The sequence below is a fragment of the Carettochelys insculpta genome, chromosome 1, assembly GCF_033958435.1.
Source record: "Carettochelys insculpta isolate YL-2023 chromosome 1, ASM3395843v1, whole genome shotgun sequence".
In the NCBI taxonomy this organism is placed as follows: Eukaryota; Metazoa; Chordata; order Testudines; family Carettochelyidae; genus Carettochelys; species Carettochelys insculpta.
The window spans coordinates 279566976-279582051 of record NC_134137.1 but is presented as its reverse complement, the minus strand read 5'-3'; the positions used below and the strand labels follow the sequence as shown (position 1 = coordinate 279582051).

Genomic DNA, 15076 nt, shown 5'->3' with positions numbered 1-15076 from the left:
CCCTGTCATTGGGATGTATTGGCCTATTGTTTCTTATCTGTGGAATGTTCCGGGGTAGGATGTTCTGGTACCAGGTACCTACTTCAATATGCTAGGTAGATATGTTTATGCACCAGCAACTCTCTTCTTGCCAAGTTCTGTGAGTAATGCATTCCTTTAGCTCACAGCTTTCTGTTAGCAAAGTCTTGACCATTACTTTGGTTCAGGCCTAAGGCCTCATAATGGGCCTGTACTTACTACAAAAGGAGATGAAGGATTGCTGTAACTATAATTCTGTACAGAGAGCCATATGTGTGCATGGCATATTACACGCAAAACAACATAGTCTCCCAAGGGAAGTAGCAGAAGTACTAGCTTAAATTTTTCAATAGCGACTGATACCCTGAACGGCCAAAAAGAGCCGAGCTCCTGCCCTCTGAAAATCAGGCCCCTTCTAAAGGTTGCGTATCCCAGATACGGAGGGACAAAAAAAATGCATGTAGCTGATGAAGTGGGACTGTGCCCACGAACGCTTATGCTCCAAAACCTCATTAGTCTATAAGGTGCTACAGAACTTCTCATTGATTTTGCAGATACAAACTAACACAGCTACCCCCTCTGATACTGGACAAAAAACTGTGTCACTTTGGCACATGTAATCCTCCCCCAATCCTCCCTCTCCCCTCACATAAATCTACAAGACAAAACACTAGTAAAATTATAGTAAAGAAGAATCCTGCCCTAGCAGGGAGAAGGGCTAGAAGAAGTAAAGTGACAGGTGCTATCCATCTAATGGCTACAATTCTCCGACTGATGAAAAGGGTCCACATTTTAACTGACTGAGGGCTGGCACAACTCCTTTAGAAGCACTGAACCCACTTACTTCAGGTTACAGTCCCAGTTCCCTGCCAATGAGCTTATTGGTTACTTCTGACAGGCGAGTATAAGACACAGGGAAAAAATTCCTCAGGCACTGAGAAGGCTCTATTGGCAGGAAGATTAACGCTTTGAGAAAGGAGTGAGCAAGGAGGAGTAGGAGCTCTCCTGGCAGTCAGAAAGTCTGGAGCTGGGGACTTGGAGCGCAGGGAGAAGCCTGGAACCCCAGAGGTGGCCTAGGAGGAGGTGTGAAGCAGAGGTCAAGGAAAGGAGCCAGAGAGGGCCTGAGAAGTGCAGAGCTGGATGAAGGGCCAATATATCCCTGTTCTTGTGAAGAACAGGCACCTCCACATAGAGGCACTTCATCCAGTCAGCAGCTGCAGGAGCCAGTGCAGCCCATAGCAGCTGGCTTACCTCGTGCCTCTCGTGAGGAGTTGCTACACTCACACACTCACCCATGTGCCATTCCAGCCCACCATGTGTCTCCTGGTCCCCCAAGGGAGCTGGTTGGAACATTCACGGAGACTTATCCTTGGACAACGTTTTGATCAGAGAGATTCTGCCTAATTCAAATAGATTGGGGATGAAAGACTGCTATAAATCCAACACACCACGTATCTCCCATCCTGAGCTAGTGCTCAATCTCCAGGCCATATACCCACACTACTTGCTGAATTGTTCTGGTTTGGATCCAAAACTGGCCAGCTCAGTGCAATTCTGTTTTCTTTGGGGTGTTCAGAAGGCCGTGTTTTCAGGCCAAGTTTTGAAAGCACAGACGTTGCTTCAAAGTAGAATTGGCAGCCTTCAGACATCTCAGAACTCCCACCCCTGTGCAAAGGGGCTGCGTGGTATTACTGAACAGAGCCCAACTGGGTAGTGCCTTGTGGGAGGTGCAAGACCCTTGAGCTGATGCAGTAACAGATGCGAAGCCGAGGTAAGGCTTAGGGAAAAGGCTAAGACGTGATGTCAGTGGGGGATAAGATGGTGAGCTGAAGTGCAGCACTTTCAAAGAACCGGTGACAAAATCAGGAAAGGTGGCGACTGTGGTTTGGGGATAACGTGGAGAGGTGGGTAACTCATATTACTCACTTGCTGTTCTTGTGTTCCATATCCAGGGCACACAAGTAACATCCTGCAGAAGGCGGATGTGCAGCTGATCCAGCAGGACATCTGCAGCAAGGCCTATCATTATCAGATCTCTCCCAGAATGCTCTGTGCTGGCTACCGCAAGGGCAAGAAGGATGCCTGCCAGGTGACAGAGGAAATGTGGGACACTCCCATCTTAGAGGGGGATCAGCTAACTATGGACTTGCAGGGGTCTTTGTCCCCTGGCTGTGTGCTATAGCTTTGAATGAGGCATATATTGATTCCAAGAGGTTAGAAGTCTCTCTTCCTGCAGCTGTAGGTCACCACAGCTTGCTCATCCTTATCCTCTGGTGCAAATGCAGAAACTTTTCTTCAGTTTCTTAGGATTATGTTCTGGCTCCAATGAGAACCCCATAGGGATGGGACCTTGGATCTGCTAGTGGCCAATACTTTTCTTTAGGCGACTTGGGTTTCTGATTCTACCTTACACTCATGTGTCCAAGGCTGTGTCTACACGTGCCCCAAACTTCGAAATGGCCATGCAAATGGCCATTTCGAAGTGTACTAATGAAGCGCTGAAATGCATATTCAGCGCTTCATTAGCATGCGGGCGGCAGCGGCGCTTCGAAATTGACGAGCCTTGCCGCCGCGCGGCGCGTCCAGACGGGGCTCCTTTTCGAAAGGACACCACCTTCTTCGAAGTCCCCTTATTCCCATGAGCTCACGGGAATAAGGGGACTTCGAAGTAGGTGGCGTGCTTTCGAAAAGGAGCCCCGTCTGGACGCGCCGCGTGGCTGCAAGGCTCGTCAATTTCGAAGCGCCGCTGCCGCCCGCATGCTAATGAAGCGCTGAATATGCATTTCAGCGCTTCATTAGTAAACTTCGAAATGGCCATTTGCATGGCCATTTCGAAGTTTGGGGCACGTGTAGATGTAGCCTAAGATACATAGCTCCATTGGGGGTACAGCTGAGGCCATGGGCAGTGGGAGGGCAGGGTTGGACTGCAGCCTGAAGATGAGAGGAAGTAGTCAGAATGTGTTCTCCAAGCATGTGGGAGTTCTTCATTGTGCTCCGTTCCCATCCTGGTCATGTCCTGATGGTTCTTTGTTTCCCTCCCCATCTAGGGCGATTCCGGAGGTCCCCTTGTCTGCAAGGAGCCCAGTGGCAGGTGGTTCCTGGCTGGCCTAGTGAGCTGGGGGCTGGGGTGTGCACGTCCAGATTATTACGGGGTCTACACAAGGCTCACCACGGTGATAGACTGGATGAAACAGACAATGAGCTGAGGGATATCCACCTGTGCCTGAGGGATGTCCAACAGGCACAAACTGATCTGTTACCTGCTCCCGACATGGATTGCTTGTCTCCATAGTGTTGGGCAAGACAGAGATTGTCTTTTTGGGGAAGCATTGTCATAGCTGAGGTGCCTAAAGCCTTTGGGCTGGAGTAACAGTGAATCTGCTGTGGGAGCATGTACCAGTGGGAAGCCCTTCCACCCTCTCCAAGAAATGCCAATTCTTGCATTAAAGCCACGCACACAAAGCTCTCTGGTGGATTAAGGAGAGAGAGGATGGAAAGCCAGAAATTCTGAGCAGATGCTTTCTGGACAGGAGAATGGGGGAGATGAACTTTACATGAACTCCATGATTCATCCCCTGTCCCAGTGTGGGAACATTTTTTGCAAGAAAATCTGACTGATATACATAGAAATGAGGTTCCAGTAACTGTGATATCAATCTGGCTCTCTCTCCTTCCCTGCCATTCATCCTTCTCCTCCCCCCACATCACTCCTCCTCTCGCATCTCTATAATTGCCTCTTTCCTTAGCTAGAGGGTGTAGTTAGGTTCAACCAGGCAATTACTTGTATATGAGAGCCTCCAAGGCACGATCCATCACCATTTTCCCAAGTACATGTCACTGCCTCAGTGCTGTAATTTCTCCATCATTTTATGCTGCAGTTGGACTCCCTCCAGGCAGAATTTGTGGCCACCGAGTGCATAACATCTGTTCAATTTCCTACGCACTCCCTTGAAATCATTTAATACCTTTACCACAAAAGCTCTTCCTTCATTGTCATCTGCTTTTGCCCACAAGTGAGGGGAGAAGGCAACAAGCACAGTATTGTAGTTGGTGATGGCTGTGTCATGGAGTGTTGGGGTCACCAGGCCCTGCATCCCATCTACAGCCAGATATGACTCTCATCCAGCAGGGAGAGCAGAAGGTTTTAGTCGACAGGGACACAGCGCAGAACAGATGTGTCAGCAGAGAAACAGGAGCAGTCAGTACAATCCATCTTGAAGAGAGGGGAGCCCAGCCCTGGCCCTCCTTCCTCCCTCCCCAGCCAGATGAGACTGCCCCACTCAACAACTCAGTTCCAGTTGAAACCATCCAGGCCCCTCCTCTCTCCTTTGTCCCATTTCCCAGAGAAGAAAGGTGTCATCTGTGATGGGACACTGTCCGGAATTGAGAATAAAATGATTTTTTTTTTATTTTTACTCTGCAATTTTTCTCTCCATGTTTAACTCTCTCTGGGTTAAGAAGGTGTCTGCCAGAGTAGAATTCCACAGATAGCAATCTACTGAGACAGATAGGAGAACCTCAAGAAGAGACCAACACCTCCCTCTCAGCTACAGCAGGAGCTATCTAATGTGCATGCGTCCTTATACAGTACTCGTCATTGTGGTGTGGGCGTGAACTGCAACAGGAAGACCTATCCCCTCAGCCCTGCCATGTACACTGGGGAAACTACACAGACAGTAGAAGAATGCCCAGCAAGGCTCCCCGGCAATGTCTCTTGAGCCAGGAACCACGAGAACATGCTCCTCCCCACCTGGGAATAGAAGACAATATGTGTGCAATAAGTATCAGTACATAGATAAGTGAAGATCAGAGTGGATGACCAGGAGCACAAGCCAGGGCCAAACCTAGGGTGAACTGCACCCAGCAAACAACTTTTCTAGAGTGTGTGCTTATGAAATTTATTCTGGGCCAAGCAATGAACACAGCTTCCCTAGCCCAGCATAAATTTCATTGGCCCTGGCCCACAGAGCGCTGGGTTTGCAGGCTCCATTCGCATGCACATCCTAACTTGGGCCATTCCTAAACAAAGGGTGGAAAAGGAAGACTGGCTCTCAGTGGAGGAGCTCTAACATCATCATGCAGGTAATCTCAAGCCTCACTCCTTGCTCTCAGGTTCTTCCCTTCAGCACCAAAGTGCTGTGGGGGAAAAGAAGAGGAGACACCTGGAAATGGACAATGACATTTATTCAGCAGTTGTGACACAGCATCCTCAGACACAATGGAAAAGCAAATGCCCCATGCCCAGAAGCACTGGCAGGCATCCCCTCATCAGAAGCTGAATCAGAAGCCAGTGCAGTCCTCAAGGGTATGCCATGCTGCTCTCCTGCCTCCTTTACCCACTTTGAAATCAAACCTCTTCCTAGAGGGCCTTTATGTGCACGTTACCCAGCAAGGGGCCAATCCTGCCCCCTTTACTCTTTGTGAGAAGCACCGCAGCAGAGGGGCAGTGATTCTCCATTTGCCCTGGGTGACAAGCAGAGCTCAACTGCCCTCCCCAGTGGTGCCTCCAACAGTAAAACAGATGTACAGGCCTCAATTGAGCCAGCAAGTGGCAGTGGGAAGGACACCTATAGCTGCAGAGCTCTGTCCTCTCCAGCAGTGTGTTTAATTAACAACTATTTACTTCCATAACTGATGCAGCAAGCCCAGAGGTGCTGGGGCTCAGCCCTGGCATTACGGTGGTGACCCTACGGAAGGGGAATCCCGTGGGCATGGGGAGATTGCAGGACACAAGTTATATCCCCTGCAGGAAGTCAGACACACAGGCAGGGGTCTCTGCCTTCCTCAGGAGGGATGGGGGTATGAGCTTCAGTAACGATATTCCAAAATATAACTTTAAAAACAAAGGCAGCATGGTGAGGGGTGGGAGTCACTGGGACGCTGTCCCACAGAGGGCTGCCATAAACTACAGTACAAAAATAAAGATTTTAAATGGACATTAAAAGGCTGGAGTTGATCGGCGGAATCACATCCTGAGGCCTCTGGCTTGTAACAACTAGAAAACGAGAGAGACAGAACAAAAACCAAAGGCGGAGAGAAGTCAAACATGGAGGAGAAAGAGAAAGTGGCACAGATCAAGTGGAAAAAGGAAAGTGATGGAAGATGAGAGAACAGAAAAGAAAGAGAGGAGAGAGAGAGAGAGAGGAGGGAAAATCCACGTGAGTAAAATATACAGACATCTAGGAAAGGCCCCACAGCTAAGGGCAGAGAGACTCCTAAACAGAGAGATGGAGAGAGCCAGGCAAATACTAGAATAACAGTGACCCCCCCAGTCTTAGGGCGCGGGAAGAGCAGGTCTGGAACCTCCAACTTAGCACAAATCCTGCAAACTTCCTACAAATGGAGACACAATGTCCTCCTTCTCGGCTCTCTCACCCCTTTCACCACCCAACTGGGGATAATGGTGCTTGCTGTCTATCTGCCAAAAATGGTGGTGCACTGCACAAAGAGCTGCCCAGTTTCTAGTTTCACCCCAGAACATTTACCCTGCCAGAATCTGCTGAGAAACACCCATTTGACAAAGGTTTCTTTTAAAGGCAGGGAAATATATGGAAATCCTCATGCAAAATATTCTCTCAGCTATCAAGAGGATTAAATTGCAACTTCTGGGGAAAAGTCGTGTGTGCGTGTGTGTGTGTGTGTACACGCGTGCATCAGGCAGAAATACAGCACTCTCCTCAGCTCCCCCACTATCTTCCTTGCCTTTGTTCCCACCTCTCTCAACATCTCACAGCTTTGCTCTTTCTTCTGCACACACAAAAGGACTCAGAAAAGCACAAGGTAAGGTAAGACTCAAACTCTCCTGGCTCCCAACAGAGCCCTCCAACCAGGCCAGATCGATAAGAGGGGAGGAGAGGAGAGTCACTCTTGCAGAGCTCAGAGTCATGTCTGAGCGTGCATACAGGTACCATACCTGCAGAGGAGGAAGAGTGAGGAGCAGGAGGAGACAGGATTCTGAGCAGGTAGCACACAGGACCCAGGAGTGGAAGGTGATGATGGGGGAAGGAGGGGAAGCGGAACCTAGGTGCCCAAGGAGATAGTGAGGGAAGAGAGATGTGGAGGGAAGGATTTTTTGGACGAGGAACTGTGTGGAAGGCCAGAAGTAGGAGAGAGATGACAAGAACCCCCGGGGCAAGAAGGGAGCAGGAGAGGGAGACCAGATAGGAGGAAGAATTAGCAGAATCCCAAGAAGACTAATTTGCTGCAAATAAAAATGAAAAATAGAAAGTTAAATATAAAGTGGCAGCCAAGTGTCATAGATCGCTCCCCTCTACCGCTGAGCCCTCCGCCCCACTGCATCCCCTGCTCCCTGAGTGCTTCCATCTGCCCCGTCCCTAGTGCTTCCCTGACACTAGCTGTGTGGGCTCTCACCAGACGGGAAAGGACGGCTTTATGGCTGGGTTTTTATTATTAGCATTTTCCTCAGGGGTTTGATGCACCTTTCTCCTCTGCCTCTGCCTCCTCCTGCTCTTCCTCCTCTGGATCCTCCTCTGTGCTCTGCGGCCCAGCAATGCAGGACAAAGGGAAGAAAGATTGGAGACACTTGCGAGACCTGCCATGATGAGTCTTGCTCATGCACACGGGCTCAAAGAGGCCATCAGATTTGGGCACAAGAAGGAATGGCCTAAAGACTTTAGGGTTCAGAAAAATTCAGGCTTCCTCTGGGCCCCTGGGCAGGGATTCTCCAGGGGCATCAGGCAAGTACATATCCCCACACAGAAATGCAAAGGGTTAGCGGGGCAATCGGGTTTCAGTCCTTCCCATGTTGTGTGTGTCCATGTCTACCGAGAAGGGGTTTGACCCCTCCCTCTGCAGGCTGGAGGTGAATGGAGGCCTCCCACTTCCACACACCACAACTCAGTGAAGAAAGCATTCCTCACTCTCCAGGAGGAGGAGATGGTCCTATAGCAAGCAAACAAAGGTACCCAGAATGCTTTGCAGTGGGTCTCTGCACATTGAGGGGGTCTGATGGCAGACACACTCAGGAGGACGAGAGATGAGGAGAGATACTGGGGAGGCATGAGAAGGGCAGAGGTACCTTGTTATAGTGATTTGCCACACACACAAGGTCCTGTTCTTTAGGAGGCAGCACTGCATGACTCTGAACAAAGGGACAGGCCATGACATTTCACTGCCTGCTTAGCCCACCACTGAGCAGGAGGGAGGAAACAGAGAAGAGGCTCTTATGGTGAGGAAGATAAGCCATGAACAGGGACAGCAAAGTGCAAGTTGGTCTCACCTTGGCTTTGCGGCTAGGCTCAGAGCTCAGGCCATTGGGGGAGTTGTACAGTTCTTTGGAGACCACGCAGAGGAACTCTGTCTGGTCCTCATTCCCATAGTTATAGGATGACCCAATATTCACCAGCTGGAAATGAAGAGAGAGACAAAGTCAAAGATCTCACACATGGTTTGCTGCATGGCCACCTCTCACCAGGAGCAGGAAGATGGACAATGCCTCCAGGAACCTGGAGTCAGATGCTCATGTAATCCAGATACCAGAGTGACTGGGGATTAACAAGAGGATGTGACACAGAGAACTGGGGAGGTGGAGCTGCTATTACACAAAGAACCGTAACCTGATTCAGATTCCTCCAAGCACCCCAGAAAAGTGGCAGACAGATGGGATCAACTGGCACTACGACTGATGAGTAAAGCCAGCACAATGCCCACTAAAGGAGAGGGGTATTCTGGTGCCTGGGTGTTAGAGCATGTTCCCTTTTCCTCCTCTAGCACGCAGCTCCTCTTCTAGCCCACACACCCTTCTCTACCTGCTCGAAGCGCCATCCATCTGACATAGTGGAAACCATCTGAGTGAGTTCTTCTTCCTGGCACTGTAGCACCCGGTACACATGCTTCGGAGGCACCTGTGAAGAAAGCGAGGTAGATGGCTGAAGAAGTCAGCCTTTCAGCAGATGAATTAGAAAGACATTGAGTCGTGCTGCTACTTACCCTAAAAAGATTCTGAATGTTATTCTGTGACAAAGAGTGATACCCTCGTGGCTGGGATTACAAAAAGAGGGAGATCCGCAGCCCAACGTCATATTTCAGGGCAGGGCAAGGGGTGGTAGGAGAAGACAAAGGTGTCTGCAGGATCACAGCTCAGGTGTAGCAGGAGAGCACATATATTAAAAGCGGGGAAAGGAAGGATCCAGCACTCAGCAGAGGCCATGGCCGTGCTTACAGGAAGTTTGCATCTGTTATCACTGATAACGAAAGCCATTTATATAGTGCCGTAAATGTCCACTGTGGTTGAGTGAGGAGGCACAAGGCGAGGCCCAGCCTCTGCTTCGGGGTTGTTTATAAAGTAAGGCAGACAAGACAAAAAAGCAGTGCAAGTGCAGACAACCTCAGCAGGGAGAACTGCCGAAGGAAAATGATTACGGAGAGATGGCTGGTGAAGGGAAATAGTAGCTCTGATGCAGGATTCCTCAGTGACCTGGTGAAAGTAAAATCACATAATCTATCTGTGTCTCTGTTTCCAATCTGCAAAATGGGGGTAACTGGATTTCTCCCACCCTTTTCTTGTATACTTAGATTCTTGTATACTTGCCCCTTGTACCTGTGTCACTGTGTAGTTCTTCTCCTCCAACCTGTCCTTGATTATTCTGATTAAAGGGCCAATGTTATAGAATTCAGCTTCTTCAAGAACCCCTAGAAACAAAGAGCACAAACCACGTGGGAATAAGTGTCCTTCTTCGTCCCATTTTCCAGTACACAGACCTTCCTGAAGGGAAAGCCCCTCCTGGCTGCTTCAGGAATTCACATCCCTGGACAGAGGAGTCTATGCCCTGGGGAGAAGGGCCATCCAACATAACAGTTCTCTGCTGCTTGAAAGTTCTCACAACTGGAGATTGAATTCAGGCCCTCTTTATTATTGCCCCAATGGGCTGTGAAGGAGTGTCTGACAGGCGTATGGTGTCAGGGGCTCCACAACTGTAGATAGCACCCTTGCTCTCTGGTTAACGTTCCCAGGATTCACCCTGCTGGGAAACTGTACCCATGCTCCTACCCTGGCTGCTGTTCCAGGAGGAGGATACTACCCACTAATGCCTAATCCCAGGCCTGCGGATGATTTTTACAGGAAGTGAAAGACTCTACCTATTGGAACCCAGGCCCCCTGATTGCAGAGCCAGGGAGTCTGTGAACTAAAGGGTGCTTTTAGGCCCATAGCTACCTGAAGGCTGATTCTTGCCTGTTGGTTACTGTCCTGCAGGGTCTGTTCAAGGGGGATTAAATCCAGACCTCTCAGTTACAGAGTACTATCGAAGTGGTAGAGGGGAGAGATCTATTACACTTGGCTGCAGAGTGCGAGTGAATCGTGGTCATTGTCCTAGGAATTGAGTCTAGATTTCTGGTCCCTGTCCTGGGCCTGCTGATGATCTCTGCATGCTACTTGACCCCAAAGCAGCTGCACAAAGATTTGTGTTTCACTTCATTAACCTACAGTAGCTGCATCTGTCTGCTCCCCACAGGATCATGTTTGCCAAGAGGGAACCTTATAAGCCCACAAGGGAGAATGAACCTAGGAACCAGCACTCAGTTACCACACAGCTTCCTTGTTTAGATCAGTTCACAGACAGGGCAAGCAGGTGGGATTTATTTGCCCCTAACCATCCCACTTAGGCCCAGGATCCAGTGAAAAGTTACATCAATGTTGGTACATCCTTGGTGGACAAAACCCCTGTGTAGATGCACCTGTGTCAATGGAAGAAGTTTCCATCTACGTAACTAACTTCATCCGGGAAGGCAGCATTCCTACAATGACAGAAAAACTCCTTCTGCATAGTCTCCATAGGGTAGACATCCCCGAAACCCTCTCTGAGCTTCTCATTCTCCCACCCCATGGGTTCCTCTCTCTCAAATTACACTGAGAGAAATGGCACATTGGGAACAAAAAAAAATTAAGCTCACTCTCAGGCACTTGGGGCTCACATGCATCCTGTGGTGTTAACACTAGGGCAAGGCATCCATTTCCTGCTCGTTAATTCATCAGAGAGCCTACTGTGCGTCACTGCTATGGCCTAACCACTTCTTTCCCAGCCCTGGAAACAAAAGCTTTATGTTCTGAACAGTGGAGCACTGGTGATAAAACCAGTGTGCACAGAGCTGAATCAGCCCTGGTTCCCCCTGCCATAATATCATCCCGTCACTACAGGTAAGGGGAAACTCCGGCAAGTTTTTTATTGCCTACTCTTATGGGTTTTATTGTATGGCCCGTGGGGCACAGAGCACTCCCCAAGAGGCAGGTTCCAGAGATGGTGGTCTCAAAAACTCTAGCAGAGGGGAAGCAGCCTGCCACCAGGGGGAATTTGTTAAACAGCAGAATTGATGATGGTCAGGAAAATGGGGTGAACAGGACCCAATGTACCCCATCATGAATAGAGGGAATAGGTGTTAAGAGGGAGTTTTCTGGGTTTCAAACACTTACCTTCCTCAGCCATGTCTTTGTTCAGAACCAGCTTGCCATGACGGAGAAAATTCAGGATGGGTCCAAAATAGGTGGGGTCCCGGTCTATCAGGTATGCACCAGTCTCATCCTAACAATAGGGACAAGCAGCGTTCCCTGTAAGCTGAGCGCTTGGGCGGACACCTAGGAGAGATTCAGTTGCTGCCCAGCTGATGAGCAGAGCTCCCAGAGCCTTCAGCATGTATTTCTCCTGGTGGTGCACATCCGCACATGCTCAGTGCAGAAAACGTTTATTCCACCCAGAGATGGAAGAAATTAGAGGGACCACTGGAGACAAGCCACAATGGGAACAACCCACGGAGGAAATTTGTCATGGCCCCTAACTGCTCTAGAAAACAGACTAGAATAAGAACTGTGGTAGTCCTGGTTTATACTTCCATCGCTCCTGTGGTGTGGTAGACAGAGCGGTGCGGTAGACAGAGACAAGGGGATAGGAAACCTGAGTCATTTTGGCCCACCTTGCGCTATGACGAAAAGTCAAAATCCCAAAATGCGATTGTGAATAGAAAATTCAAAAAGAAGGGGAAAAAAATCTAACAGAAGAGATCAAAATATTTGAGTTCATTTTTGACTATTTTAAAACATTTACCTAAAAAATTACAAAGTTTTAAAACAAAGTAATTTTGATCCCAAACCCAGAAATCTTCAATTTTGAAAATATCAAAATGGAACAGTTCAACAATTTCAAAACTTTTTTTCCAAAACAGGAAATTTGTCAAAACAGACTCCTTTCCCAGAAACAATTCTGGTTTCCAAGTTAAAAAAAAAAACAATCAATCAAAAAACACCTGGCCTGCTCTAATAGTGGTACCCACCCTCCTTCACAAAGTGATTTGAGAGCGACACATTAAAAGTAGCATATAACAGCTAACTTTATGATCCCAAAGCACTTCCCAAACGATCTGCATATCAAAACAAAAAGGCAGTCAAGTAGCACTTTAAAGACTAACAAAATAATTTATAAGGACAGACTTCAAACTCTCTTAGTTAATGGGCACAAAACAGACATAAAAACATTCCTGAACCACAAACCTGTTAGCCGGCATTTTAATGGAGTGGGCCGTTCTGTTAATGACTTAAGAGTCTGCCTGTTACTGAAGAGGAAGTTTCACAACACTCTTAAAATAGAGGCTGCTAAACTTCTTTTATATTCAAATTTGGCACATTAACACGTGGTTTGAACCGGGATGGGAATTTTCTGGGTCACCATAGGGGCTTGTTTGCATCCTCGGCTTAATCTAATTCTTGACTCCCCCCGCCCCCGCCCCGTCTGCCCCTCTACTCTCTGATTTGCTCACCTTGGTAATTTTTTTTCTGAGTTGTCCACTTTGATTACTGTTTTTGGTTCTCCATGCCTTAAATATTGAGACGGTTCTGGTATGGCTATGGTCTGAAGAAATGGGTCTGTCCCACGAAAGCTCATCACCTAATAAATTATTTTGTTCATCATTGAAGTGCTACTTGGCTGCTTTTTTGTTTTGATAGTATATAGACTAGCACGGCTTTCTCTCTGTTACTACCTGCATATAGTACCACAGACAAGCAGCTACGCCTCTGGAAGGAATGGCTGCAGCCAGCTGGCACACATCACATTGCAAAACAGTAGGGAGCAGAAGCATATTGGAAAGAAGACTTGGTTAAATGTCAGCAAAGAAAGAAAAAAAAAAAAGACAGTCCGGTAGCACCTTAAAGAATAACAATTTTATTTATTAGGTAATCAGCTTTCATGGGTAAGACCCCCTGGAAAGCTTATTACCTAATAAATAAAATTGTTGCTCTTTAAAGTGTTACAGGACTGCTTGGTTTTTGTTTTGTTTTGTGTGAAGCCAGGACTACCACAGCTACCCTTCTGAGACTGGTTAAACTTGTTCTCTGCGTAAAAGTACCCTGGGACTTTCAACGTTCAAGTGGAGCCTTGTTATCGGTCTCATCCTAAACTAAGGTGACCAAATAACAAGTGTGAAAAATCAGGATCAGGGTTGGGCAGGGAGAGGAGTAGTAGGTCCCTGTGTAAGAAATAGGACCAAATATCAAGATAGTTCCTATAAAATCGGGCTCTCCCTATCCTAAATAGGCATGCAGAGCCAACTTCACACTACTCTCAATGTTGAATAGTAACAGAGAGGAAGCCGTGCTAGTCTATACACTATCAAAACAAAAAGCAGTCAAGTAGCACTTTAAAGACTAGCAAAATAGTTTATTAGGTGATGAGCTTTCGTGGGACAGACCCACTTCTTCAGATCATTCCGGTCTGGCTATGGTCTACAGAAGTGGGTCTGTCCCACGAAAGCTCACCAAATAAACTATTTTGCTAGTCTTTAAAGTGCTACTTGACTGCTTTTTGTTTTGATACTCTCAATGTGTCTCCCTGGAAAGACCCAATGGCTGAAATGATCCTGCTGGGGCCTGAGGCCCTAGCAATTTCACCCCTACAGTGCAGACCCCCAAGGCTATAGTCTGTAAGGTTAGCAGGGAGATCCCGGCACAAAAAAGATGTGATGTGGATTCTCAGCTCAGGATTCCTGCCTCTTCAGCCTGTACTGCCAGGAGGGCAAATGGGAGACGCGCTCTGCATACACTCGGAATCTGGTCTCTGTCATCAGCAGAAGCTGGTGCAATAAAAAAATATACCTCACCCACCTTGTCTCTCCCCTGGGAGGCTATTTATTGCAGCTCCTGACATGTCTCCTTGGGGGCTAGGGCCTGGGCCTCTTATGGGGCCCTGCAGCATCCCTGACAGCTGGTGGGGTAGCCGGGGAGCCAGGTTCTATGCTGTGCCACACCAGGGGGTGGGGAGCAGGCCTGTTTGGTCCCCACTAGCAAGCCAGAAACAATCTCCCTTCCCCAGTGGGGGCGGCCCCCCAGGGGCTCTGGATGGCTGGGAAGCAGGCGGCGAGTTCGCCGGGGCAGAGGTGCAGTGTTTTAACCAGGTCCCGTCTCTCAGTCCGTCTCTCCAGCCCGCCCCCTCTTGATCCCGCACCGGGAGCCCTCGCCTCCCTCTGCCCGAGTCCGCTCCTCCCTGCGTGCCCGGCGCTGTCTCAGCGCCCCCGCGCTGGCCGCTCACCCGGTCGGACTGCAGCTCCTCGCCCTGGCACAAGCGGCAGAGGAAGGATTTCTGCTCCCGGCACAGCGTCTGCCGGGTGGTGAGGAACACCGTGCCCCCCACGTTCAGCCGCACCCACTTAGCCCGGCCGCTGTCCGCGGGCGGCGGCGGGGGGCTCGCGCGGGGGTAAGACACCCGCTCGGCAGCCGGCGTGTCATCCCCTCCTTCCATCCTCATCTCTCCCTCTCGGCCAGCGCCCCGCCCACCGGCCCCCGCTGCGAGTGTTGGGCACCAGAGGCTGCTGGGATCTGTAGTTTATCTGGTGTTCCCCGCCCCAGCGGTGGCTGTCGGTCATGGGTGCTCCACGTGGGCAGCCGTGGGACGTTCGGGGAAGGACGGTGCTGCTCCCAAGGGCGTGTCTGTTATTAGGCGTGATGGGCTCAAGCCACACCCCAGCTCCTCATTCTGAACGCTCCCCCCGGCCCAGGGATGCCAGGGTAATGGGTTTGCTTTGGAGCCTTTCTCTGGTCGCTTGACAGCTGTCCAGT

At 49.3% G+C, this 15076-nt stretch overlaps 2 protein-coding genes across 10 annotated transcripts in view; one reads left to right on the top strand and one right to left on the bottom strand.

Annotated features, from left to right (window-relative positions):
• Nucleotides 1–3224, top strand: part of TMPRSS6 (transmembrane serine protease 6) — a 29519-nt gene extending 26295 nt beyond the window's left edge. Inside the window, exons 16-17 of the mRNA XM_075008539.1 lie at nt 1971–2107; nt 3066–3224. Coding sequence (XP_074864640.1) covers nt 1971–2107; nt 3066–3224 — 296 coding nt within the window. The remainder of the gene's footprint in view (nt 1–1970; nt 2108–3065) is intronic.
• Nucleotides 1–14765, bottom strand: part of KCTD17 (potassium channel tetramerization domain containing 17) — a 29183-nt gene extending 14418 nt beyond the window's left edge. For 3 of the 9 annotated variants that reach the window (XM_075008593.1, XM_075008603.1, XM_075008618.1), the window contains exons 1-5: nt 14550–14765; nt 11447–11555; nt 9578–9669; nt 8787–8882; nt 8258–8383 (exon numbers count right to left, since the gene is read on the bottom strand). In XM_075008593.1, coding sequence (XP_074864694.1) covers nt 8258–8383; nt 8787–8882; nt 9578–9669; nt 11447–11555; nt 14550–14765 — 639 coding nt within the window. The other 6 variants (XM_075008553.1, XM_075008579.1, XM_075008561.1 and 3 more) reach the window with 6 other exon arrangements.
• Nucleotides 14766–15076: the final 311 nt, after the last annotated feature.